This window comes from Pseudophryne corroboree, chromosome 1, assembly GCF_028390025.1.
Source record: "Pseudophryne corroboree isolate aPseCor3 chromosome 1, aPseCor3.hap2, whole genome shotgun sequence".
In the NCBI taxonomy this organism is placed as follows: domain Eukaryota; kingdom Metazoa; phylum Chordata; class Amphibia; order Anura; family Myobatrachidae; genus Pseudophryne; species Pseudophryne corroboree.
The window spans coordinates 796,088,611-796,114,833 of record NC_086444.1 but is presented as its reverse complement, the minus strand read 5'-3'; the positions used below and the strand labels follow the sequence as shown (position 1 = coordinate 796,114,833).

Below are 26,223 nucleotides of genomic sequence, written 5' to 3'. Positions count from 1 at the left end.
CTGCTGTAGTGATACTCAGTGAGAGTTGAAGGCTGTCCAGGCTCTTAGTTGTGGTGTGTAGCCAGCGGCTTGTTATCGGTTGGTGCTGGGCAGGCAGCCAGGATTTTTTTTTTAAAAACAGCACCAAGAGCTTGCTGCTTAGCTTGCACGGTGCACAGCAGGTTAGTCGCTGCACTGCATAGCAAAGAAGGGAGTTTAAGACAGTAGCCAGCATAGGAGAGATCCCAGGTACTGGAGCTCACCCACACAGCGTTGGAGCCAGCTGTGGACAGACAGGTGGGTCAGAGACACTGCCCTGGGCGCCGTTCTGCTGTTTTACTGGAGCAGCACAGCACTGCTGGTTTTTTGTTTTTTAAAAACCTGCTTCTCTGTAACTCCTAAGCACCCCTAGTTGCGGCCCTGTCCTGCTGATCAGCATGAGTTTTATTAATTCTGTAATTTCAGTATGACTAACAGCCAGAAAGTCTGCAAATAATGTCTGCACCTACTGGTGTTGTGGTTAAGAAATACAAGCCATGGTAAGTTATAGAATAGAAACCTTTGGTGTTCTCATAGTTGAAGATATGCGCAGAGAGGAACTATAATAGTATCCAATATAAAGTTGTAACGACAGTTAGTGCAGAATAACTTAGCAGAAAAGCCACTGGTCCACAATACAGCACATTCAAATCACATATGCTCAGAACAGAGCAGGATAAGTAATTGGCATACCACTATAGTGCCTGTGTCAGAGACTCTGGTGGCTGCAAAGGAATGCTGTAAAATATAGGGGTGCAGTTGTTAAAAATTAAAAGCACACTGATGCTGTAAAATATAGGGGTGTTGCTGGCCCTGTATGTTAAAAATGAAAAACACACTGCTATATGCTGTAAAATATAAGGGTATTGCTGTTTAAATAACATTACACTGGCCCTCTATGCTATAAAAATGTAGGTGTGCAGTTATTAAAAATTAAAAGCACATTGCTGTATGCTGTAAAATATAGGGGTGCTGCTGTTCAAATAACAAAACTCCCTGTATGCTATAAATATTCAGGGGTGCAGTGAAAATCAATGTACACTGGCACTGTCTTGAATGAGAGGGGTGTTGTGAAAATACAGGCATGCTGGCACTGTCTGTGGTTGCGATGTCTAGGCCTGACCTTCACAACACTGTATGGGAAGAGGAGGCTCCTACCACTCTTTGCACGCCCCCTGCAAGTGATGGGAGGATCACCACCAGTCCAGTTGCTGATATTGAGATTGGGGATGTCACTGTAGAAGTACACCAGGATGAGGAGGATATGGGTGTAGCTGGCGCTGAGAAGGAAGTTGACAATGAGGATTCTGATGGTGATGTGGTTTGTTTGAATAAGGCACCAGTGGAGACAGTTGTTGGCTATGGGATGAAAAAGCCCATTGTCATGCCTGGGCAAAATACCGAAAAAGCCACCTCTTCGATGTGGAATTATTTCTCCACAAATCCGGACAACAGGTATCAAGCCATCTGTTGCCTTTGTCAATCCATATTAAGTAGGGGTAAGGACGTTATCCACCTAGGAACATTAATGGTCATTCTGAGTTGATCGCAGCCAGCAACTTTTTGCTGCTGCTGCTGCGATCAACTAGTACATGCCTATGGGGGAGCGTATTTTAGCTTAGCAGGGCTGCGATCGCTTGTGCAGCCCTGCTAAGCTAAAAAAAAATTCAATTGAATCAAGACTAGCCCTGGACATACTTACCCTGTGCGACGATCTCTGCGATGCTGGAGCCGGCTTTGACGTCAGACATCCGCCCTCCGTTCTCCTGGACATGTCTGCGTTTTCCTTACCACTCCCCAAAAACACCAGCCAACAGTCCGACTCCGCCCAGGAACGCCTTCTGTCTGTCAATCTTCTTGCGGTCGGCTCTGCGACCGCTTTTTTTGCAAGACGCAACGTAACCCGGCGACCCCTGTTGCCGGGCAACGTCGCGCATGCGCAGTGTGGCCACCGCGCAAGCGCATTCCGGACTCGTTCGCACTGCAGCGACAAACCGATGCGTGCGAAGAGGTCGGAATTACCCCCATTCTCCCTTGCTCATCACCTGCAGCGCATTCATCATAAGTCAAGTTCAGAACTATGGAATGATGTGGTTTGTTTGAATATTATTTCTCTGTGAGGATGTAAACGCTGAAGGGGGGGGGAAGATCTGTGGGTGAGGACGACATCTTACCACTGTAGAGCCAGTTTGTGCAAGGAGAGATTAATTGCTTCTTTTTTTGTGGGGGCCCAAACAAACCAATCATTTCAGCCACAGTAGTGTGGCAGACCCTGTCGCTGAAATGACTGGTTTGTTAAAGTGTGCATGTCCAGTTTATACAACATAAGGGTGGATGGGAGCACCCAAGGACAATTCCATCTTGCACGTCTTTTCTTTGCCACATCATTCCAGGGGTGCTGTTGCCTGTCTGCTGTGCAATTCACCAGGGGTGCTGCCTATGCTGTATAAGTCCAGGGGTGCTGCTGTGCTTGAGACTAGGTTTAAATTAAAGCCTAGAGCAGATATGAAACAAGCTTCAACATCACAAACAGATTTGTGAAAACTAGCCGCAAAGGTGGAAATAAAAATTGCCGAAGTGTTTTTTAATAAAGTGGGGAGACACCACATTTGTGGCCAAAGTCAGTGTGACTCAGAAGAGACTGAGGGGGTCATTCCGAGTTGATAGCTAGCTGCCGTTGTTTGCAGCGCAGCGATCAGGCTAAAAATCGGCATTTATGCGTATGCACCGCAATGCGCAGGCACGTTGTACGGGTACAATGAGCATCGTGGGTTTGCACAGAGTGTAACGAACATTCCAGTAGCACATCCGAACGCAGGAAGATTGACATGAAGTGGGCGTTTCTGGATGGCAACTGACCGTTTTCAGGGAGTGCTTAGAAAAACGCAGGCATGGCTGGGCGGGTGTGTGACGTCAAAAGCCGTCCCTCCGTCATTAGAATCAACGCACACGAAGATTAACTACAGGGCTGGTCTTGTTTTGCACAAAAAGATTTTGCAGGTGCTCTGCTGCACAAGCGTTCGCACTTCTGCAAAGCGAAAATACACTCCCCGGTGGGCGGCGACAATGCGTTTGCACGGCTGCTAAAAACTGCTAGCGAGCGATCAACTCGGAATGACCCCCTGAATCATAATCCAGTGCAACTGAAAAGTAAATGTGATGTTTTCTGCCGGAGCATTAGAGAGGTTCTTCTCAATTATTTCATGTTAGGGACTTTCTCAAATGAATGGCTCCAATTATTCAACCTTAATTTCTCTAACGTCCTAGTGGATGCTGGGGACTCCGTAAGGACCATGGGGAATAGACTGGCTCCGCAGGAGACATGGGCACTTTAAGAAAGAATTTAGATTCTGGTGTGCTCTGGCTCCTCCCTCTATGTCCCTCCTCCAGACCTCAGTTTGAATCTGTGCCCGGACGAGCTGGGTGCTGTTCAGTGAGCTCTCCTGAGCTTGCTGTAAGAAAGTATTTTGTTAGGTTTTTTATTTTCAGGGAGCTCTGCTGGCAACAGACTCCCTGCATCGTGGGACAGAGGGGAGAGAAGCAGCCCTACTCACTGAAGCTAGGTCCTGCTTCTTAGGCTACTGGATACCATTAGCTCCAGAGGGATCGTACACAGGATCTCACCCTCGTCGCCCGATCCCAGAGCCGCGCCGCCGTCCCCCTCGCAGAGCCGGAAGATAGAAGCCGGGTGAGTATGAGAAGCAAGAAGACTTCGAAATCGGCGGCAGAAGACTCCGTTCTTCACATGAGGTAACGCACAGCACTGCAGCTGTGCGCCATTGCTCCCACACACCTCACATACTCCGGTCACTGTGAGGGTGCAGGGCGCAGGGGGGGCGCCCTGGGCAGCATATGGACCTCTTTTGGCAAAAGTAAACATATATACAGTTGGGCACTTAAATTTATATTTAAGCGGGTCAGAAGCCTGCCGTCGGGGGGCGGGGCTTCTTCCTCAGCACTCACCAGCGCCATGTTTTTTCTCCACAGCACCGCTGAGAGGAAGCTCCCCAGCCTCTCCCCTGCAGATACACGGTAGAAGAGGGTAAAAAGAGAGGGGGGGCACATAATTAGGCGCAAAAATCAATAAAAACAGCAGCTACTGGGTTAACATTAAGTTACTGTGTTATTCCTGGGTTTATAGCGCTGGGGTGTGTGCTGGCATACTCTCTCTCTGTCTCTCCAAAGGGCCTTGTGGGGGAATTGTCTTCAGATGAGCATTCCCTGAGTGTGTGGAGTGTCGGTTAGTGTGTGTCGACATGTCTGAGGTAAAAGGCTCCCCTAAGGAGGAGATGGAGTAAATGTGTATGTGAGTGGTGTCTCCGTCGACAACGCCGACACCTGTTTGGATATGTGTAATTAAGTGCTAAGGTAAATTTATTGCACAAAAGATTAGAGAACAGACAGGGAATCTACCCATGTCTGTCCCTATGTCGCAGAGACCTTCAGAGTCTCTCAATGCTCACTATCCAAAATAATAGACACTGATATCGACACGGAGTCTGACTCCAGTGTCGACTACGATAATGCAAAGTTACAGCCAAAATGGCAGGAAAGTATTCAATATATGATTATTTTAATAAAAAATGTTTTGCATATCACTGATGACTCATCTGTCCCTGACACAAGGGTACACATGTTTAAGGGGAAGAAAGCTGAGGTAAATTTCCCTCCTCTCATGATGAAAAAGAGCAGGAATCTCCAGACAAGAGACTGCAGTTTCCCACAAAGAATTCTCAGGGAGTATCCTTTCCCTACTAGGGCCAGGATACGATGGGAATCTTCCCCTAGGGTGTCACGTTTGCCCAAAAGGTAGCGCTGACTTAACAGCTATCCTCAGGGATCCTGCAGATAGCATGCACATTCTGGTACACTACTCAGACCGGCGATTGTGTCGGCATGGGTTTATAGCGCTGTAGCAGCGTGGACAGATACCTTATCAGCAGAGATTGAGACCCTAGTATGTATATATATATATATATATAGATAGATAGAGATATATATATATATATATATATAGATATATATATAGATATATATATATTAAAGATGCTGTCTTAGATATATATATTTATATATATAAAACATGCCCAAAGAGACATTAGTCTACTGGGTTCTAGAGTCAACGCTATGTCGATTTCTGCTTGACGTGTCCTGTGGAACATGCAATGGACAGGGGATGCCGACTTAAGAGGCATATGGAAGGTTTACCTTACAAGGCTGAGGATTGTGTGGAGAAGGGATCTCGGACCTGGTCTCCACAGCTATGGCTGGTAATTCTGATCTTTTGCCTTATATTCCCGCACATCCTAGGAAAGCACGACATTATCAAATGCAGCCTTTCGATCACAAAGAAACAAGAAAGTCTGAGGTGCGTCCTTTCTTGCCAGAGGCAGGGGCAGAGGAAAGAAGCTGCACAACACAGCTAGTTCCCAGGAACAGAAGTCCTCCCCGGCCTTTACAAAATCCACCACATGTCGCTGGGGCTCCACAGGCGGAGCTAGGCCCGGTGGGGGCGCGTCTTCGAAATTTCAGCCACAAGTGGGTTCACTCCCTGTTGGCTCCCTGAGCAATAGATATTGTGTCTCAGGGATACAAGCTGGACTTCGAGGAGATGCCCCCTCACCGACGGCCCTGCCGGCTTCCCCCCACGAGAGGGAAATAGTGTTAACTGCAATTCACAAATTGTATCTTCAACAGGTGGTGGTCAAGGTTCCCCTCCTTCAACAAGGAGGGGGTTATTATTCGACCATGTTGTAGTCCCGAAACCGGACGGTTCGGTCAGACCCATATTGAATTTAAAATTCCTGAACATATACCTGAAAAGGTTCAAGTTCAAGATGGAATCGCTGAGAGCGGTCGTCGTAAGCCTGGAAGGGGGGGATTTTATGGTGTCTCTGGACATAAAGGATGCATACCTTCATGTCCCCATTTATCCACCTCATTAGGCGTACCTCAGATTTGTGGTACAGGATTGTCATTACTAATTTCAGACGTTGCCGTTTGGTCTCTCCACGGCACCGAGAATATTTACCAAGGTAATGGCGGAAATGATGGTACTCCTGCGGAAGCAAGGGGTCGCAATTATCCCATACTTGGACGATCTCCTCATAAAAGCGGGATCAAGAGAGCAGTTGCTGATCAGTGTAGCACTTTCTCTGCAAGTGTAACGGCAACACGGCTGGATTCTAAATATTCCAAAGTCGCAGTTGGTTCCTACGGCTCGTCTGCCTTTCCTAGGCATGATTCTAGAGCGAGGACCTTTCAATGGGAATTACTGGACAAGTGGTCCGGATCACATCTTCAGAGGCATCGGTAAATCACCCTATCCCCCAGGGCCAGGGTGTCTCTCCTGTGGTGGCTGCAGAGTGCTCACCTTCTCGAGGGCCGCAGATTCGGCATTCAGGACTGGGTCCTGGTGACCACGGATGCAAGCCTCCGAGGGTGGGGAGGAGTCACACAGGGAAGAAATTTCCAAGGTCTGTGGTCAAGTCAGGAGACTTGCCTTCACATCAACATCCTGGAACTAAGGGCCGTATACAACGCCCTACGTCAAGCGGAGACCCTGCTTCGCGACCGACCGGTTCTGATTCAGTCAGACACCATCACCGCAGTGGCTCATGTAAACCGACAAGGCGGCACAAGGAGCAGGGTAGCGATGGCAGAAGCCACCAGAATTCTTCGCTGGGCGGAAAATCACGTAAGCGCACTGTCAGCAGTGTTCATCCCGGGAGTGGACAACTGGGAAGCAGACTTCCTCAGCAGACACGACCTCCACCCGGGAGAGTGGGGACTTCATCAGGAAGTCTTCGCACGGATTGCGAGTCGGTGGGAACTGCCACAAGGGGACATGTTGGCATCCCGCCTCAACAAAAAACTACAGAGGTATCGCGCCAGGTCAAGAGACCCTCAGGCGATAGCTGTAGATGCCCTGGTGACACCGTGGGTGTTCCAGTCAGTCTCTGTATTTCCTCCTCTTCCTCTCATACCCAAGGTGCTGAGAATCATAAGGAAAAGAGGAGTGAGAACAATACTCATTGTTCCGGATTGGCCACGAAGGACTTGGTATCCAGATCTGTAAGAAATGCTCACAGAGGACCCGTGGCCTTTTTCCCTAAGACAGGACTTGTTGCAACAGGGGCCCTGTCTGTTCCAAGACTTACCGCGGCTGCGTTTGATGGCATGGCGGTTGAACGCCGGATCCTAGCAGAGAAAGGCATTCCGGATGAGGTCATTCCTACGCTGATAAAGGCTAGGAAAGAGGTGACAGCTCAACATTATCACCGTATATATGGCGAAAATATTTTGCTTAGTATGAGGCCAGGAATGCCCCTACGGAGGAATTCCAGCTTGGCCGTTTCCTTCACTTCCTACAGTCAGGAGTGAATTTGGGCCTAAAATTGGGTTCCATGAAGGTCCAAATTTCAGTCCTATCCATTTTCTTTCAAAAGAAGTTGACTTCTCTACCTGAAGTTCAGACGTTTGTAAAGGGAGTGCTGCATATTCAGCCCCCTTTTGTGCCTCCAGTGGCACCTTGGGATCTTAACGTGGTGTTGAGTTTCCTGAAATCCCACTGGTTTGAACCACTAAAAACGGTGGAATTTAAATATCTCATCATGCTACTAGCCTTGGCTTCGGCTAGGCGTGTGTCAGGATTGGCGGCTTTGTCACATAAAAGCCCCTATCTGGTTTTCCATGCGGATAGAGCAGAATTGAGGACCCGTCCACAATTCCTGCCGAAAGGGGTTTCATCTTTTCATATAAACCAACCTATTGTGGTGCCTGTGGCTACTACTGACCTGGAGGATTCCGAGTTGCTTGATGTGGTCAGGGCTTTGAAGGTTTATGTAGCCAGAATGGCTAGGGTCAGGAAAACAGAGTCTTTGTTTATCCTGTATGCTTCCAACAAGCTTGGTGCTCCTGCTTCAAAGCAAACTATTGCTCACTGGATCTGTATCACGATTCAGCAGGCTCATTCTGCGGCTGGATTGCCGCTGCCAAAATCAGTTAAGGCCCATTCCACTAGGAAGGTGGGCTTTTCTTGGGCGGCTGCCCGAGGGGTCTCGGCATTACAGCTGTGCCGAGCGGCTACTTGGTCAGGTTCAAACACTTTTGTAAAGTTCTATAAGTTTGATACCCTGGCTGAGGAGGACCTTGTGTTTGCTCAATCGGTGCTGCAGAGTCATCCGCACTCTCCCGCCCGTTTGGGAGCTTTGGTATAATCCCCATGGTCCTTACGGAGTCCCCAGCATCCACTAGGACGTTAGAGAAAATAAGATTTTACTTACCGGTAAATCTATTTCTCGTAGTCCGTAGTGGATGCTGGGCGCCCGTCCTATGTGCGGACTTCTTCTGCAATACTTGTATATAGTCATTGCTGCAATAAGGGTTATGTTATAGTTGCATCAGGGTTGAACTGATGCTCTGTTGTTGTTCATACTGTTGACTGGGTAAGTTTATCACAAGTTATACGGTGTGATTGGTGTGGCTGGTATGTATCTTGCCCTGGATTACCAAAATCCTTTCCTTGTACTGTCAGCTCTTCCGGGCACAGTTTCTCTAACTGAGGTCTGGAGGAGGGACATAGAGGGAGGACGCAGAGCACACCAGAATCTAAATTCTATCTTAAAGTGCCCATGTCTCCTGCGGAGCCCGTCTATTCCCCATGGTCCTTACGGAGTCCCCAGCATCCACTACGGACTACGAGAAATAGATTTACCAGTAAGTAAAATCTTATTTATTATTTATTATTGATGTTCCACATTTTGGGATTATTTAGAACATGTGCATTTGTTGTACAGGGATATTCTTTTCCTAAAGGCTGCATAGGATTATCACAAGATCTTGCGGTGTTAGAAAAACAGAGTTTCAGTGATCTTGCATTGCATCAGCTTTCCATTGCACTGCAGCACTAGACGGGCCAGGAGCTCCTGTGAGGTACAAACAGTTACTGAATAGGGCCCAGTATGGAGTCTCATGGTGGCTTACAGCCAGGAAGATGTCTGGCTTGCCAGGCTGAGGCATGCTGTGGGCACGGAGGGTTAGCATTGCTCCCTCCCACAGTCGTACTTATAGTATGAAATTAGTTTGGACTGTAGCGTGGTAAACTCCACTAGGGCAGGGGCTCAATAACAAAAAAAACTTTCTGCACAGTTGTGCTTAGTACTTAAAATTAATAAAATAAACAAGATACACAGGTATGCTTACATGCATGTAACTGGGACACAGGTATGCTCACATGCGTGTAACTGGGAGCTGTAAAAAAACAAAAATAAGGCATCTGCCACAAAATATGTAAATAAAAATGCAATAAAAAAATGGGGGGAAAAAATAAACCCACAAAATTTTCATTAAATAAGTCTCCAGACTCCGTGGAGGGGAAAATATCCAATCTTGATCCTGTGGTATACACCAATTTATTTGCATCCCAGCAGTAAATCCGAGATTATCTTAATCCCTGAAAATGGAGAAGGAGGCTTTGGCCCTAGTTTTTCAGTTTATCCAGTAATGTGGTAATTAATAATTAAATATTTGCTTGGTTGAAGTCCTTTCTGTTCCACACCAATATAGGAGTGGAGGTAAAAGCCTGTGTGTTGTTACTGATTGCATGTGCCTCTTTCATTTTTAATCACCTTCTTGACACTGCTCTCTTCTTGCCTCTTCTCATAATGTGAAAAGTCATCAAATATGGAGGTAGTATGTTTGTAGCTAGCTATGATTTGGAGAACTTGGCGAGCTTTTCCAAGGGGACCACCTGTCGCTGAAATGATGGGTTTATTAAACTGTGCATGTCCTGTTTAAACAACATAAGGTTGGGTGGGTGGGAGGGCCCAAGACAACTCCTTCTTGCATCTCTTTTTTTTCTATTTCGTCCTAGAGGATGTTGGGCCGCTCAAAGAACCATGGGGTATAGACGGGATCCGCAGGAGACATGGGCACTTTAAGACTTTCAATAGGGGCGTGACCTGGCTCCTCCCTCTATATCCCCCACCCGACTCCGTTTTAGAAATGTGCCCGGACGAGACACAGGGCACTAGGAGGAGCTCCTAGAGTTTCTCTGTAAGACTTAATATTAGGTTTTTTGTTTTGGGGAGATCTGCTGGCTACAGACTCCCTGCCTCGTGGGCAAGAGGGGAGAGCAGTCTAGACCCACTTCTGCTGAGTTCCAGGGCTCTGCTGCTGCTGACAGGATGCCTTCAGCTCCTGAGGGGAGACGAACGCCGGGCTCTCCTGGATGCTCCCTCCCACAGCTTGCCGTCCCCCCTCTTCAAGCCAGAAGTCAGAAGACAGGTGAGTATAAGAAGAAAGAAGACTTCTCTTCATCTTTCAAGACGGCATTGTAGAGGTACCGCACAGCGGCTATGCACGGTGCGCGCCGAGCTCCCGCTGAGTACACACCGCTGGGTGCAGGGCGCTGGGGGGGGGGGGCGCCCTGGGGAGTATATATTACCTCACATATAAGGCTGGCTTAATCCTACAGTGCCCTGGCACTGACGCCTAACCCCCGCCGGCATGTAATTAAATAATAAAGGCGGGAAGAAGCGCGCCATGTTGGGGGCGGAGCTTCTTACTCACGGCTCACTGGCGCCATTTCCTCCTCCACAAGCTGAAGTCGCTGGGCCTTACTCTTCGCAGCAAGTTCCAGGGGACTAAACAGACATAAGGGGGGACATATTTATTTATGTAAAACAAGCGCAGACAGCTCTGGGACATCTTTGGTGTTCACAGACCTGCTTATTTGGCGCTGGGGTGTGAGCTGGCTTTTTCCCTTTGTGTTCCCTCACTGCTTGGTGTGTGTGCTGTTTCTCAGGTGTCGACATGTCGCAGGCTGATTATTCCTCTCCGGGGGACACCAAATGTTTTGGGAGTGGCCATGTCGGCACCGCCGACTGCAGATTGGTTAAATACTTTGAATGCTTTGCATGCTAGTGTCACATCATTAAATCAAAAGTTTGATGAGTCTGCATCTCAATCCCAGGTGTGGAAGAGAACAGTAGAGGACGCTTTATTACAGTTGCAAGACCCTGCAGGGTCACACAAACGTAGTTTTGACCAATTAGTTGACACAGGTACCGAAACGGACTCTGATGCCGATGTCGATTATGCTGATTCCAGATTAGATCCAAGATTGGCTAAGAGTATTCAGTATATGATTGTAGCTGTTAAAGATATCTTGAATATTAATGAGGACCCTATTACACCTGGAACCAGGGTCCTGATTTACAAGGAGAAAAAGCGCTCGGTTACTTTTCCTCCTTGTTTTGAACTGAATGCTCTCTTTGATAGCATTAGAAATAACCCTGATAAAAAGTTTCAGATTCCTAAAAGAATCAACGTGGCATACCCTTTTCCCGAGTCGGATAGGGAGCCGTGGGAGAATCCCCCCACTGTAGACAAAGCCCTGGCGCGTTTGTCAAAACAGGTAGCCCTCCCTGCAGCTCAGTCGACGACTCTTAAGGAGCCGGCGGACCGTAAGCAGGAGGCTACCCTGAAGGCTATTTTCACTACTACAGGGACGTTGCTCAGGCCTCTTATTGCGTCCGCGTGGGTCAGTAGTGCTATTGAAAAGTGAGCAGACACTTTATCTTCTGATTGGGAGAATCTAGATAGAGATTCCATCCAGGTGACGCTGGGTTATATGAGAGATGCAGCTGCATACTTGAAAGAGGCTGTACGTGACGCTGGCCTCCTTAGTGCTAAGGCGAATGCTATGTCCATTGCGGCTAGACGTGCGCTTTGGACTCATCAGTGGAATGCTGACGCTGATTCCAAAAGGAATATGGAATCCCTTCCCTTCAAGGGAGGAGAACTTTTCAGTGAAGGCCTTGCTGATTTAGTATCAGCAGCTACCGCGGGTAAATCTACCTTCTTACCCTCGGTTCCTACGCAGCAAAAGAAACAGCCAAATTATCAAATGCATTCCTTTCGGCCCAACAAGTAGAAGGGGCCGAGGCAACTTCTTTCTGGCTACCAGAGGTAGAGGAAAAAGGGCACCCGCCTCCTCGGGTGTCCAGGAGCAGAGGTCCTCCCCGGCTCCTCCTAAACCCACCGCATGACGCCGGGTCCCCATTACAGGGACCCGCTCAGGTGGGGGCACATCTCAGGTTTTTCAGTCAGGTCTGGGTTCGCTCGGGTCTAGACCCTTGGGTGTTGAAGATTGTATCCCAGGGGTACACACTGGAGTTTCAAGACGTGCCCCCTTGCCGGTTTTTCAAATCAGCCTTGCCAGCTTCACTGCAGGAAAGGGAACTAGTCTGCGGTGCAGTACAAAAATTGTGTCTAAATCAGGTTGTGGTCCCGGTACCCCTAGATCAGCAGGGGCAGGGCTTTTATTCAAGCCTGTTCGTGGTGTCGAAGCCGGACGGCTCGGTGAGACCTATTCTCAACCTGAAATCTCTCAACTTATTCCTAGAGAAATTCAAATTCAAGATGGAGTCTCTCAGAGCGGTGATCTCCAGTCTGGAGGAGGGAGAGTTCATGGTCTCCTTGGACATAAAGGACGCTTACCTTCATGTCCCCATTTATCCTCCTCACCAAAGATTCCTGAGGTTTGCTATCCAGGATACGCACTACCAGTTTCAGACGTTGCCGTTTGGTCTGTCCACGGCTCCGAGGATTTTTACCAAAGTAATGGTAGAAATGATGGTTCTCCTGCGCAGGCAAGGAGTTACAATTATCCCGTACTTGGACAATTTCCTGATAAAGGCGAAGTCCAAAGACAAGTTGTTACAGGACATTGCACTGTCCATGTCAGTTCTGCAACAGCACGGCTGGCTCCTGAACTTGCAAAAGTCACAGTTGATCCCGACAACCCGTTTGGCGTTTTTGGGCATGATTCTGGAGACGGTCCAGCTGAAGGTTTTTCTCCCTGTGGAGAAAGCTCTGGAAATTCAGAGTTTGGTAAAACTCTTATTGAAACCGAAAACGGTTTCCATTCATCAATGAATTCAATTGCTGGGAAAGATGGTGGTGGCATACGAGGCCCTCCAAGTGTTTCAGTGGGATCTGTTGGACAAGTGGTCCGGATCCCACCTGCATATGCACCGGAAGATAATTCTATCTCCCAACACCAGGATCTCCCTCCTGTGGTGGCTCAACAGCTCTCACCTCCTTGCAGGACGTCGGTTCGGGATCCAGGACTGGATCTTAGTGACCACGGATGCAAGTCTCCGAGGTTGGGGGGCAGTCACTCTGGGGGTGACCTTCCAGTGAAGATGGTCAAGTCCAGAAACTCATCTTCACATCAACGTTCTGGAACTGAGGGCCATTTACAACGGCCTTCTACAAGCGGAACATCTTCTTCGAGACCTGCCGGTTCTGATTCAATCGGACAATGTCACGGCAGTAGCTTACATAAACCGCCAAGGCGGCACAAGAAGCAGAGCGGCAATGGCAGAAGCCACAGATTCTTCGCTGGGCGGAGTGGCATACAAGCGCTCTGTCGGCAATATTCATTCCGGGAGTGGACAACTGGGAAACGGACTTCCTCAGCAGACACGACCTAAATCCAGGAGAGTGGAGCCTCCATCCGGAGGTCTTCACGCTGCTGACAAAGCGATGGGTGGTTTCCCATATAGACATGATGGCGTCTCGCCTCAACAAGAAACTTCCGAGGTATTGTTCTTGGTCCAGGGACCCTCAGGCGGATGCGGTGGATGCACTGACAACACCCTGGGTGTTCCCCTCAGTGTATGTGTTCCCTCCGGTTCCTCTCATCCCAAAGGTGCTGAGGCTTCTAAAAAGGACAAGCATTCCGGCGATCCTTGTGGTCCCGGACTGGCCAAGTAGAACTTGGTACCCGGATCTTCTGCCGTTACTGGTCGACGATCCCTGCCTCTTCCTCTGTGCGAGGACCTGCTGCAGCAGGGGCCGTTCGTCTATCAAGACTTACAGCGGCTACGTTTGACGGCATGGCGGTTGAACGCCAGATTTTAGCCCAAAAGGGTATTCCCAGTGAAGTCATACCTACTCTTATCCTGGCCAGGAAGGGTGTGACGTCGAAGCACTATCACCGTATTTGGAGGAAATATATTTCCTGGTGCGAGTCCAAGAAAGCTCATGTGGAGAAATTTGACCTTGGCCGTTTTCTCCATTTTCTACAAAATGGTGTGGATGAGGGCCTTAAATTGGGCTCCATTAAAGTACAGATTTCTGCTTTGTCCATTTTCTTTCAGAAACAACTGGCCTCACTTCCTGAGGTGCAGACCTTTGTGAAAGGGGTGTTGCATATCCAACCTCCTTTTGTGCCCCCTGCGGCACCTTGGGACCTTAACGTGGTGTTATCATTCTTTCAGTCTCATTGGTTTGAACCTTTACGTAAAGTGGAGTTGAAATTCCTCACTTGGAAGGTTGTCATTTTATTGGCATTGGCATCCGCTAGGCGGGTGTCAGAGTTGGCGGCCTTGTCTCACAAGATCCCTTATTTGATCTTCCATGAAGATCGTGCTGAGTTAAGAACTCGACAACAATTTCTGCCAAAGGTGGTTTCCTCTTTTCATATTAACCAACCTATTGTGGTGCCAGTGGCTACTGGCGCTTTGGCTGCGGATAAGTCTCTGGATGTGGTCAGAGCCTTGAAAATCTATGTAGCCAGAACGGCTCCATTGCGGAAAACAGAGTCTCTGTTTATTTTATACGCTCCCAATAAGATTGGATGTCCTGCTTCCAAGCAGACCATTGCACGCTGGATTTGTCAAACAATTCAGCAGGCTCATTCCGCGGCAGGCTTGCCGTTACCGAAATCGGTGAATGCCCATTCCACTAGGAAGGTGGGCTCCTCCTGGGTGGCTGCCCGGGGTGTCTCGGCATTGCAACTTTGCCGAGCTGCTACTTGGTCGGGGTCAAACACGTTTGCTAAGTTTTACAAGTTTGATACCTTGGCCGATGAAGACCTTAGTTTTGGTCTATCGGTGCTGCAGAGTCATCCGCCCTCTCCCGCCCATTTTTTGAGCTTTGGTATAATCCCTATGGTTCTTTGAGCGGCCCAACATCCTCTAGGACGAAATAGAAAATAGGATTTTGAATACCCACCGGTAAATCCTTTTCTATGAGTCCGTAGAGGATGTTGGGCACCCGTCCCAGTGCGGACTGTATCTGCAGTGTAGTTCTGGTTAAACACAGTTGGTGTTATGGTTTTTTTCAGCTTCTGGCTGAATCTTGTTCATGTCCGTTGACATGTGTTCAGTTATCTGCCATGTTGTACGGCATGCTTATGGCGTGAGCTGGTGTTGTGCTCACCTTTGTTGTTAAATCCTTTCCTCAAAATGTCCGTCTCGCCGGGCACAGTTCCAAACTGAGTCTGGTGCGGGATATAGAGGGAGGAGCCAGGTCACGCCCCCTTTGAAAGTCTTAAAGTGCCCATGTCTCCTGCGGATCCCGTCTATACCCCATGGTTCTTTGAGCGGCCCAACATCCTCTACGGACTCATAGAAAAGGATTTACCGGTAGGTATTCAAAATCCTATTTTTTTCTTTGCATCATGTGCTCTTTGGGTCCTAGTTTATAAAACTGCCATCCTGTCTGCCACTGCAGTGCCACTCCTAGATGGGCCACGTGTTTGTGCCACCCACTTAGGTCGCTTAGCTTAGTCATCCAGCTACCTCGGTGCAACCTTTTGGCCTAAAAACAATATTGTGAGGTGTTCAGAATAGACTGGAAATTAATGTTATTGAGGTTAATAATACCGCAGGATCAAAATGACCCCCAAATAATGTGATTTTAGCTGTTTTTATTTTTTTTAAACAAATCGTCCAGATCCAAAACCAAAACCCGAAAAGTGTCCGACGCACATCTCTAGTCTTATTATGGTCTCTGGTTTTTGAACAGGCTGTATAAGGAGAAGCTGACTTCCAAGTAAAGCAATTGTAGAAGACCACTTAAAGGTATAGATGTAGCAAATAAAGTGTTAATGCATCATATGTAGACAAATTGGGAAGCCTGCACATTGAGGTGGATAACTATTATGGGTCGTGTAGTGCTGCGATGTACAGAGGTAGCCCAACCTCACCATCCTATGATTTGCTGTTTTTCTAATGCATCATATATAAATTTAGGTTTCATGAGAGGGATGTGTTAGTGGCACCTGAAGAGTTATTTTATTCCTCAGGTAAACAATCCATTAGCGCCTGAGTTCATTAAAAACGTATACTGTATACACTACGTAAAGAAAGGAATACTTTCAAAATATAGGTGTAATGGAACATTTACAGTGATAGCACAAATATATATCACTATGGAATTCAATAATAATGATATAATTATGATCAAGGCATAATGTAAGATGAGTCACCTATTTATTCTATTAAGCAAAGGTAACATACAGGTAGATGATTAAATATCAAAAACTAGCTAAAAAAATGCTGTTACACAGAGGCTCGCCCGGTTAGAGCAACGGTCTGTCAATTCATGCTGTCTGGGTTTGAGATTTTGATTAAACAATGAAAAAATGGAAGGTTAAATATCACAAATTATCTCAATAACATTGTGACTGTGGCAGTGCCTCTCCTGTCATACTCCAGAGTTCTGACTATAAAAATACTATGAAAACTACAAAGAAGATATTCTAAATTATCTTCTTTGTATTATTTTAATCATTTATATAGTCAAAACTCTGGAGTATGCTGGGTATGAGAATGAGTCTCTACCTCCCCTACCTATGTTGTCCGCATATCTCTGATCAAACCTTACCAAATTTTCAGCAGTATATACTGCTGCACCTCTTGTGCACCTGAACCCTTGGGCTCATATATTGGGGTAAATTTACTAAGATTCGTGTTTTCCTGTTTGAGGTCAAACTTCAATCACGAATGACATCGAAAGTGTAAATATGCAACTTTTTGAATTGATTACGACTAATTTACTAAGCTGCCGTATTCTGCATTTTCGGGTTTTCCGATGTCGATGTCATTCGTTTTTTTAGGCAGTGTTTTACGTGAGTGACTTGTAAAACACTGCCGACTTTAATACAATGAATCTCGGCCGGATCTGAGAGATCCGTGCTGGGCTTCATTGTGCACTTTGTTAAAAAAAATAATAATGTTTAAATGTAAAAAAAAAATTGCGTGGGGTCCCCCCTCCTAAGGCAAACCAGCCTCGGGCTCTTTGAGCCGATCCTGGTTGCAGAAATATGGGAAAAAAATGGACAGGGGTTCCCCCATATTTAAGCAACCAGCATCGGGCTCTGCGCCTGGTCCTGGTTCCAAAAATACGGGGGACAAAAAGAGTAGGGGTCCCCCGTATTTTTGAAACCAGCACCGGGCTCCACTAGCTGGACAGATAATGCCACAGCCGGGGTCACTTTTATACAGTGCCTTGCGGCCGTGGCATCAAATATCCAACTAGTCACCCCTGGCCGGGGTACCCTGGGGGAGTGGGGACCCCTTCAATCAAGGGGTCCCCCCCCCCAGCCACCCAAGGGCCAGGGGTGAAGCCCGAGGCTGTCCCCCCCATCCAATGGGCTGCGGATGGGGGGCTGATAGCCTTTGTGATAAGTGTTTGATATTGTTTTTAGTAGCAGTACTACAAGGCCCAGCAAGCCTCCCCCGCAAGCTGGTACTTGGAGAACCACAAGTACCAGCATGCGGCGGAAAAATGGGCCCGCTGGTACCTGTAGTACTACTACTAAAAAAATACCACAATAAAGACATTACACACACACCTTGACAGTATAACTGTAATAACTTTAATACATCCATCCACACCTCCATATACACATACTTACCTTATGTTCCCACGCAGGTCGGTCCTCTTCTCCAGTAGAATCCATGGTGTACCTGTCGAAAAAATTATACTCACATAATCCAGTGCTTTCGGCTCCTCGGTAAATCCTTTTGTAATCCACGTACTTGAAAAAATAAAAACCCGACCACGAACTGAAAGGGGACCCATGTTTTCACATGGGCCCCCTTTCCCCGAATGCCAGAAACCCACTCTGACTGATGTCTAAGTGGGTTTCCTCAGCCAATCAGGGAGCGCCACGTTGTAGCACCCTCCTGATCGGCTGTGTGCTCCTGTACTGTCTGACAGGCAGCACACGGCAGTGTTACAATGTAGCGCCTATGCGCTCCATTGTAACCAATGGTTGGAACTTTCAGGTCAGCGGTTGACCGAAAGTGACCTCACCGCTGACCTGAAAGTTCCCACCATTGGTTACAATGGAGCGCATAGGCGCTACATTGTAACACTGCCGTGTGCCGCCTGTCAGACAGTACAGGAGCACACAGCCGATCAGGAGGGTGCTACAACGTGGCGCTCCCTGATTGTCTGAGGAAACCCACTTAGACATCAGTCAGAGTGGGTTTCTGGCATTCGAGGAAAGGGGGCCCATGTGAAAACATGGGTCCCCTTTCAGTTCGTGGTCGGGTTTTTATTTTTTCAAGTACGTGGATTACAAAAGGATTTACCGAGGAGCCGAAAACACTGGATTATGTGAGTATAATTTTTTTGACAGGTACACCATGGATTCTACTGGAGAAGAGGACCGACCTGCGTGGGAACATAAGGTAAGTATGTGTATATGGAGGTGTGGATGGATGTATTAAAGTTATACTGTCAAGGTGTGTGTGTAATGTCTTTATTGTGGTATTTTTTTAGTAGTAGTACTACAGGTACCAGCGGACCCATTTTTCCGCCGCATGCTGGTACTTGTTGTTCTCCAAGTACCAGCTTGCGGGGGAGGCTTGCTGGGCCTTGTAGTACTGCTACTAAAAACAATATCAAACACTTATCACAAAGGCTATCAGCCCCCCATCCGCAGCCCATTGGATGGGGGGGACAGCCTCGGGCTTCACCCCTGGCCCTTGGGTGGCTGGGGGGGGGGACCCCTTGATTGAAGGGGTCCCCACTCCCCCAGGGTACCCCGGCCAGGGGTGACTAGTTGGATATTTGATGCCACGGCCGCAAGGCACTGTATAAAAGTGACCCCCGGCTGTGGCATTATCTGTCCAGCTAGTGGAGCCCGGTGCTGGACAGATAATGTCCCCCGTATTTTTGGAACCAGGACCAGGCGCAGAGCCCGATGCTGGTTGCTTAAATATGGGGGAACCCCTGTCCATTTTTCCCCCATATTTCTGCAACCAGGATCGGCTCAAAGAGCCCGAGGCTGGTTTGCCTTAGGAGGGGGGACCCCACGCAATTTTTTTTCTGAAAATTTATAACATTTCCCCCCCTTCCCACTGAAAAACATGCACGGATCTCATGGATCCGTGCATGCCTATACAAACACGGGATAAAAAAGCAGGTCTGTTTTTTTTTAGCACTTTTTCACGATTTGTATTTTATCACGGCAGTGTTTGGCTATTGTCGGCAGTGTTTGTGTTTTGCACTTTTTAGTAAATTCCCGATTTCTAGCAAATTGCAGGCGTATTTGACCGATGGTGTATTGATTCGTGATTTTTTCCTAGGACTTCCAAAATATTACGAATGCCCTCATCACTGCCGTGATTTTTGCTTAGTAAATTACCGAGATGACACTTTGATGAAAAACGGCATCTCGGTCAAAATCGGGACCTTAGTAAATATACCCCATTGTGTGTAAATCTGACTCTGGTACTAGTCAGTGCCTCCTGAGCCATTTACCTCACCGCCGCACGTCCCGGCTTTGGGGCACATTGTTAGCCCAAATGTCTATACTATGGTCAGATTGGGAACTTCAAGTGGCCCTAAAAATAATTCTGGAAGCGCCATCACATAGGCAGGACCTAAACAACTGTAGCCAGGGCTGGTACAAATAATAAGGCAGTGTGTATTGCAAAATGCAAGACAACCATAGTTTGTAGAGGCAGATGAGAGAAGAATAAAGGGGTAAGAGATGGGATTGAGTAGGAGGAGGTGGGAGTATGCACAATGTGGGAAGGAATAGTGGGTAGGGGAGGAGAGGTGAAGCAACTCCTATTCCCATCTCCGGGGATCCTGCAGCACATTCTAGTACCAGAAAATTAAGGCAGCCAAGGGCATAAGGAGAACAGAGATGAGGGAAGGATGTGCTTATGCACCACAGCAGATATCACTGCCTATGAAAATGGCTGTATGCCATCTAAAAAGATACATGCTGCCTTTCTATGGCTATATGCAACAAACAGTCCTCAAATTGTTAAGTTTGTGACCAGTTTGTTATATCTAGCCACTCCTGCCCCCAAGTGGCTCTATGAGGAGCCACCGGCTAACAGGGAAAGTATTTGGTAAGTACTCTGGCCAACCTACCTCTTGTGTGTACGCAGATGACGGTCAGGGTGGTTCCAGACCTTATGGCGCCAAGTGCGAAAGTTTCCTATGGTGCCCCCCCCCCCCCCCCTTTCTGGTAAAATAGAGCTGGTGCGTGCCCAAAAATAGGGGTGTGGCCAGTTATCCCCCAGTACTTGTGGCACTAGAGGTCAATTATGACCTCTAGTGTCTGTTAGTGGAGCCGGCTGCAGCGGGCGCCCACACAGCCCATGGCGCCTGCTGCAGCCAGGGGGAGGGGAGTGTTTATCGGTAGCGGCTCTTGCCACGGCAGCGGCGCCCTGGCCAGAAAGCCTGCTTGCCCGTTGCAAGAACTGCTACTGATTATAGTATTAACCTCTAGCAGCCTTTTTCCACATAAAGCAGGTTATGTTTGTTAGATAGTGGATCACTCTGCTGTCTGTCTCTGTTCTCAGCACTAGAGGCAGCTTCCCTGCTCTAGTGTTTTCCCTCTTAGTGTTAGCTCAGTGCAGGAGGAGGTGCTTAGTGCACAGTCTGAGAGAGTTCTTCCTGGGATAGACAACTGCACTGACATGCAGCTTTTGCTCTCCTCAGTGCGTGACCTTGTCTGTTCCGCAGCCGCACCCTGTGTGTATACAGCCGAATCCTGTGTGTACTAAGACGCTGCAGAACATCTTCTATATACTACATGCTGTTATCTCTGTTATATGAATAATCCAATCATTCTGGTTAAGTGCCGTTGTGTGGACTAACATCCATATTCGACACCGCAACACTCCAACAATGTTCACCAGTATTCAGATTACCCTCAGTACCTGAGCATGTTGTAGTACAGGGCTGGCCAAACCAGTCCTTGAGATCTACCAACAGTTCATGTTTTCCAGGCCTCCTGGAGATCTGTAGAACTGTCAGTTAGGAATGAATGCAGCACATCCTAATTAGTAATGACTACACCTGTGCACCAGCTAGGTGGTCTGGAAAATATGAACTGTTGGTAGATTTCGAGGACTGGTTTGGCCAGCCCTGTTGTAGTAGAATCTTATCCTGAGTTGGACTTAATGGGCCCTATTCAGGACGTTCATTCTCTCGTTAAAAATGCAGAAAGGAATATTTCCGCATTTTTCATGCAACCCCGCTATTTAGCAAAAGGGTTAATGGAGAAGATAACGCAATTATCTTCTCCATTCATACCCATCTCGCTGAATATCGCACAGTAGGGATCACTCCATTGATCTCTACTGTGGTTTAACGGTTTATGCTATTCAGCAAGCATAAAAATGTTAAACTTCCCAAAAAATGTGTACTTTATATAATGCCATTACACTATGGTGTTATATAAAGAAACTACTTAATTTTGACGAAAAATGCAGAGATAGAGGGACATTTTCCCATCAGTCCCTGAAAAATATTGTGACGAGCGGCAACTATATGCCCAGCTCCAACCTCCCAAAGCTTCTAAATTGATTAAAATGAGTATATAGGCTTTATATTAGTCTGTTTATATTTATGTGGCTCTTATATACATTTTAGAAGCTTCGAGATGCTGGAGCATGGCATACAATTGCCGCTCGTCACACTGCAGACTTAACGATGCTAATAGGAGACTATCCACATTGTTAATACCCCTTTCACACAGACCAAATTTCCTGGGTTATTGCACATGAACGCGCACCAACCCGGGAAATTTCTCAGTGTGAAAGGGTACAGGGTCAAAATCCCGGGATTCCTGCCCCGGCATTTCAACCCTGCAATCGACCAGGGTTGGTCCCGGGATCTTCCCGGGAACCTGGTCAGTGTGAACGGGAGCCGGGTCAATGTGCCCCGGGTCCCGTTCACTCTCTCTGTAGCAGGCGGCGCTTGGAGATCATGTGATCTCTTGCGCCGCCCCCACCGCGTCACCGCTGACGTCAGCAACCCGGCAATAAGCCGGGCTGCTGACTGCGGTATGCAAGGGGTCTTACCCGGGAATGTCCCTGCATGATACAGGGACCGTATTCCCGGGTAAGACCCCTGCATTTCTGGTGTGAAAGAGGTATAAGTAAGAGCATAACTGAGCATGTGCAGAACCAAAAACAGAAGGATTTCTGAAATCTTATTGGATGTGCTAACTATTAAAACTTAACCTCAGTATAAACTGCGAGCTGTTATTCCCTCTTATATATCACTGTATAGTTCCCCCTCCTATATATAAAAATAATAATAATACCACATACAGTGGGGCAAAAAAGTATTCGGACAGCCACCGATTGTGCAAGTTGACCCACTTAAAAGGATGAAAGAGGTCTATAATTTCCATCATAGGTACACTTCAACTGTGAGAGACAGAATCTGGAAAATAAAAAAAACAGGAAATCACATTGTATGATTTTTAAACAATTTACTTGTATATTCTTGTGGAAAATAAATATTTGGACACCTACCAAGCAGCAAGATTTCTGGCTCTCACAGACCTGTTACTTCTTCTTTAAGAAGCTCTTGTATCCTCCACTCGTTACCTGTATTAATGGCACCTGTTGAGCTGGTTATCTGTATAAAAGACACCTGTCCACACCCTCAAACAGTCAGACTACTACCTCTCCACCATGGCCAAGACCAGAGAGCTGTCTAAGGACACCAGGGACAAAATTGTAGAGCTGCACAAGGCTGGGATGAGCTACTCGACAATAGGCAAGCAGCTTGGTGAGAAGAGATCAACTGTTGGCGCAATTATTAAAAAATGGAAGAAATACAAGATCACTGACAATCTCCCTCGACCTGGGGCTCCATGCAAGATCTCACCTCGTGGGATATCAATGATCTTGAGAACGGTGAGGAATCAGCCCAGAACTACACAGGGGGACCTGGTCAATGACCTCAAGAGAGCTGGGACCACAGTCACAAAGGTTACCATTAGTAACACACTACGTCGTCATGGATTGAAATCCTGCAGCGCCCCCTGCTTAAGCCAGCACATGTCCAGGCCCGTCTAAAGTTTGCCAGTGACCATCTGGATGATCCAGAGGAAGATTGGGAGAATGTAATGTGGTCAGATGAGAGGAAAATTTAACTTTTTGGTATAAACTCCACTTGCCGAGATCCACATCCACATCCCAAGAACACCATATCCACTGTGAATGTGGGAGTGGAAACATCATGCTTTGGGGCTGCTTTTCTGCAAAGGAGGCAGGATGTCTGATCCGAGAGGGTGAATGGGGCCATGTACCGTGAGATTTTGGGCAAAAACCTCCTTCCCTCAGTAAGAGCACTGAAGATGGAACGTGGCTGGGTCTTCCAGCATGACAATGACCCCAAACACACCGCCCGGGCAACTAAGGAGTGGCTCCGTAAGAAGCATTTCAAGGTCCTGGAGTGGCCTAGCCAGTCTCCAGACATCAACCCAATAGAAAATCTGTGGAGGGAGTTGAAAGTCCGTGTTGCCCAGCGACAGCCCCAAAACATGACAGATCTAGAGAAGATCTGCATGGAAGAGTGGGCCAAAATACCTGCTACAGTGTGTGCAAACCTGGGCCGTCATTCCGAGTTGTTCGCTCGTTGCCGAGTTTCGCTATTTTGCGATTAGTCGCTTACTGCGCATGTGCAAGGTTCGCAGAGCGCATGCGCTTAGTTATTTTACTCAAAAGTTAGGTATTTTACTCACGGCATAACAAGGATTTTTCATCGTTCTGGTGATCGGAGTGTGATTGACAGGAAGTGGGTGTTTCTGGGCGGAAACTTGACGTTTTATGGGAGTTTGCGAAAAAACACTGGTGTTTCTGGGAAAAACGCGGGAGTGTCTGAAGAAACGGGGGAGTGTCTGGGCGAACGCTGGGTGTGTTTGTGACGTCAAACCAGGAACGAAACTGACTGAACTGATCGCAGTGGCAGAGTAAGTCTGGAGCTACTCAGAAACTGCTAAGAATTTTCTATTCGCAAACGTTTGACCTCTGTAATTGCCAACCGAGGTTATATTACAAAGTATTGAGGTAAGCTTTTTGATTGTCCAAATATTTATTTTCCGCAAGAATATACAAATAAATTGTTTAAAAATCATACAATGTGATTTCCTTTTTTTTTTCAGATTCTGTCTCTCACAATTGAAGTGTACCTATGATGGAAATTACAGACCTCTCTCATCTTTTTAAGTGGGTCAACTTGCACAATCGGTGGCTGTCCAAATACTTTTTTGCCCCACTATCAGTGTGAGCTGGAAAAAAACGTGGAAAATGTGTCCCTTCCAGATCCTCTCGATCCCTCCAGTCCAGCCTCATGCCCCGTATTCCCTCTCGCTCCTTGTGTCACCTCCAGCCGCAAGCCCTCTGTGCCTACTGTGTCTCTTAAGCCTCCAGCCACTCTGCATTTACTTTCTGCTTAGATTATAATGGATTCCTCTGCTTCTCTTCCAGGTCCTACAAATCACGGGCAGCCGGGCACACACAAACATGGTGCTGACATGTGAGATGTGGCAGAGAGGCAGAGCTTGGTGGAGTCTGAACACTAGAACCAGCCAGGCATGTACAGCAGCTCCCCCCGTGGACATTTCCTCATTGAAAAGCGGCTGCACATGTGCAGAACAAATGCCGCCCGAATGGAGCTGGGCTCCTTTCGCACCAATAATTGGTATGGATAGACAGAACTTACTTTTATTTAAGACATGCTAAGTCTCAGGATACATGCTGTGAGTGCAGTCATGTGCCTGCTGTTCTGTCATTTGGTGACAATGGGAGCAGTAATGGGATTGAGGTGCAACACATTTGCGGCAGCCATTCCATAGACACATTGGGGTAAATTTACTAAGGTGGGACTTTTTTAGAACTGGTGATGTTGCTCATAGCAACCAATCAGATTCTGCTTAACATTTATTTAGTTGCTTCTAGAATATAATCAATAGAATCGGATTGGTTGCTATGGGCAACATCACCAGTTCTAAAAAAAAATAACCTCACAAATTTACCCCATTGAATGAGGTAGTGTTCAATTGAAGCACCATTATTATACCAAAATTAATAAAGCAGGCAAACGCCTTAATAACTTAGTTTATCTCCATTCAACCCACCTAGTTACATGACTTATGGGACAGTAGTGGAATCCCCGTGCTTAGGATGCCTGCAGTCATAATACCGACAGTGGCATCCCAATGCTCAGGATCCCAACGCCTAGTAGGTAAGTATTCTATCCCTAATCCCCAAATCCTCCTTTTCTGCAGCCGGACAATATACCCCCGCCCCCCATCCCTGCCAGCCTAATCCTAATTGGTGGTGCTTAACCCTAACCACCCCGTCCCGCAGCCTAAACCTAACCCTCCCTCCCCCGCGGCCTAACTCTACACCCCCCTTCCCTTGGTCCCCATCCCTGCAGCTTAACCGTAAAACCCTCCCCCCCTCACACACAGCCTAACCCTTCCCCCGCAACCTAAACCTAACCTCCCACCTCTGCAGCTTACCTCTCCACAGCCCCGATAAATCCTCTTTCGGGATCCTGGTGGCGGGATAGTGATCAGAGCAGTGTTGTGATTCTAGCATCGGCATTTCGACCATCGGAATCCCGACCACCTCCTGACCAGATCCCTGACTTGCTACTAGGTACTCGCTGTAGTGTCTGGCTTTTATTTATTTATTTTTCCCCCTCTCTGTCTCCACCTTCCCCCCCTATCACTCACTCACTTTCTCCCCACCTCTTTTTCTGCCCCCACCACTTTGTCTCTCTGTATTAATATATCTTGCCTGGGGGGGGGGGGGGGGGGGGGTATATAGAAAAAGCGCCCTTTTTCTATATACTGCATCTTACTGTAGTTGCATCATAGCCTTATACAAAGCCCCTCACAGTGTACCAGTGCTGCTAGGTTGCCACTTCTGTCACAAAGGTATTGCTATAACATATGTATAAAGTTGTAGCATAAGAGGACGTGGCAAGAGGAAATGTCGCAACCGCTCATATGGGAAACCTTTTCTCATACAGATTTGCTACTTGTCACACACAGAAGTACAGTACCAGTGCTGCCAGCCATCAGTATACACTTGCAACACAGGCTTGTCGCTTTAGTGGTGCTAGTAA

The 26,223-nt window shown here is 47.4% G+C and overlaps 1 protein-coding gene and 1 long non-coding RNA gene across 3 annotated transcripts in view; one reads left to right on the top strand and one right to left on the bottom strand.

Moving 5' to 3' along the window:
- LOC134910544 (uncharacterized) overlaps positions 1–26,223 on the bottom strand; it is a 263,414-nt gene that overhangs the window by 168,579 nt on the left and 68,612 nt on the right. The window lies entirely within an intron of this gene.
- The window catches only part of JCHAIN (joining chain of multimeric IgA and IgM), a 60,077-nt gene continuing 34,038 nt past the window's right edge, over positions 185–26,223 (top strand). The window contains exons 1-2 of one of the 2 annotated variants that reach the window (XM_063935509.1): positions 185–276; positions 24,576–24,789. In XM_063935509.1, coding sequence (XP_063791579.1) covers positions 24,612–24,789 — 178 coding nt within the window. In that variant the 5' untranslated portion in view covers positions 185–276; positions 24,576–24,611. The remainder of the gene's footprint in view (positions 277–24,575; positions 24,790–26,223) is intronic. The other variant, XM_063935508.1, reaches the window with a different exon arrangement.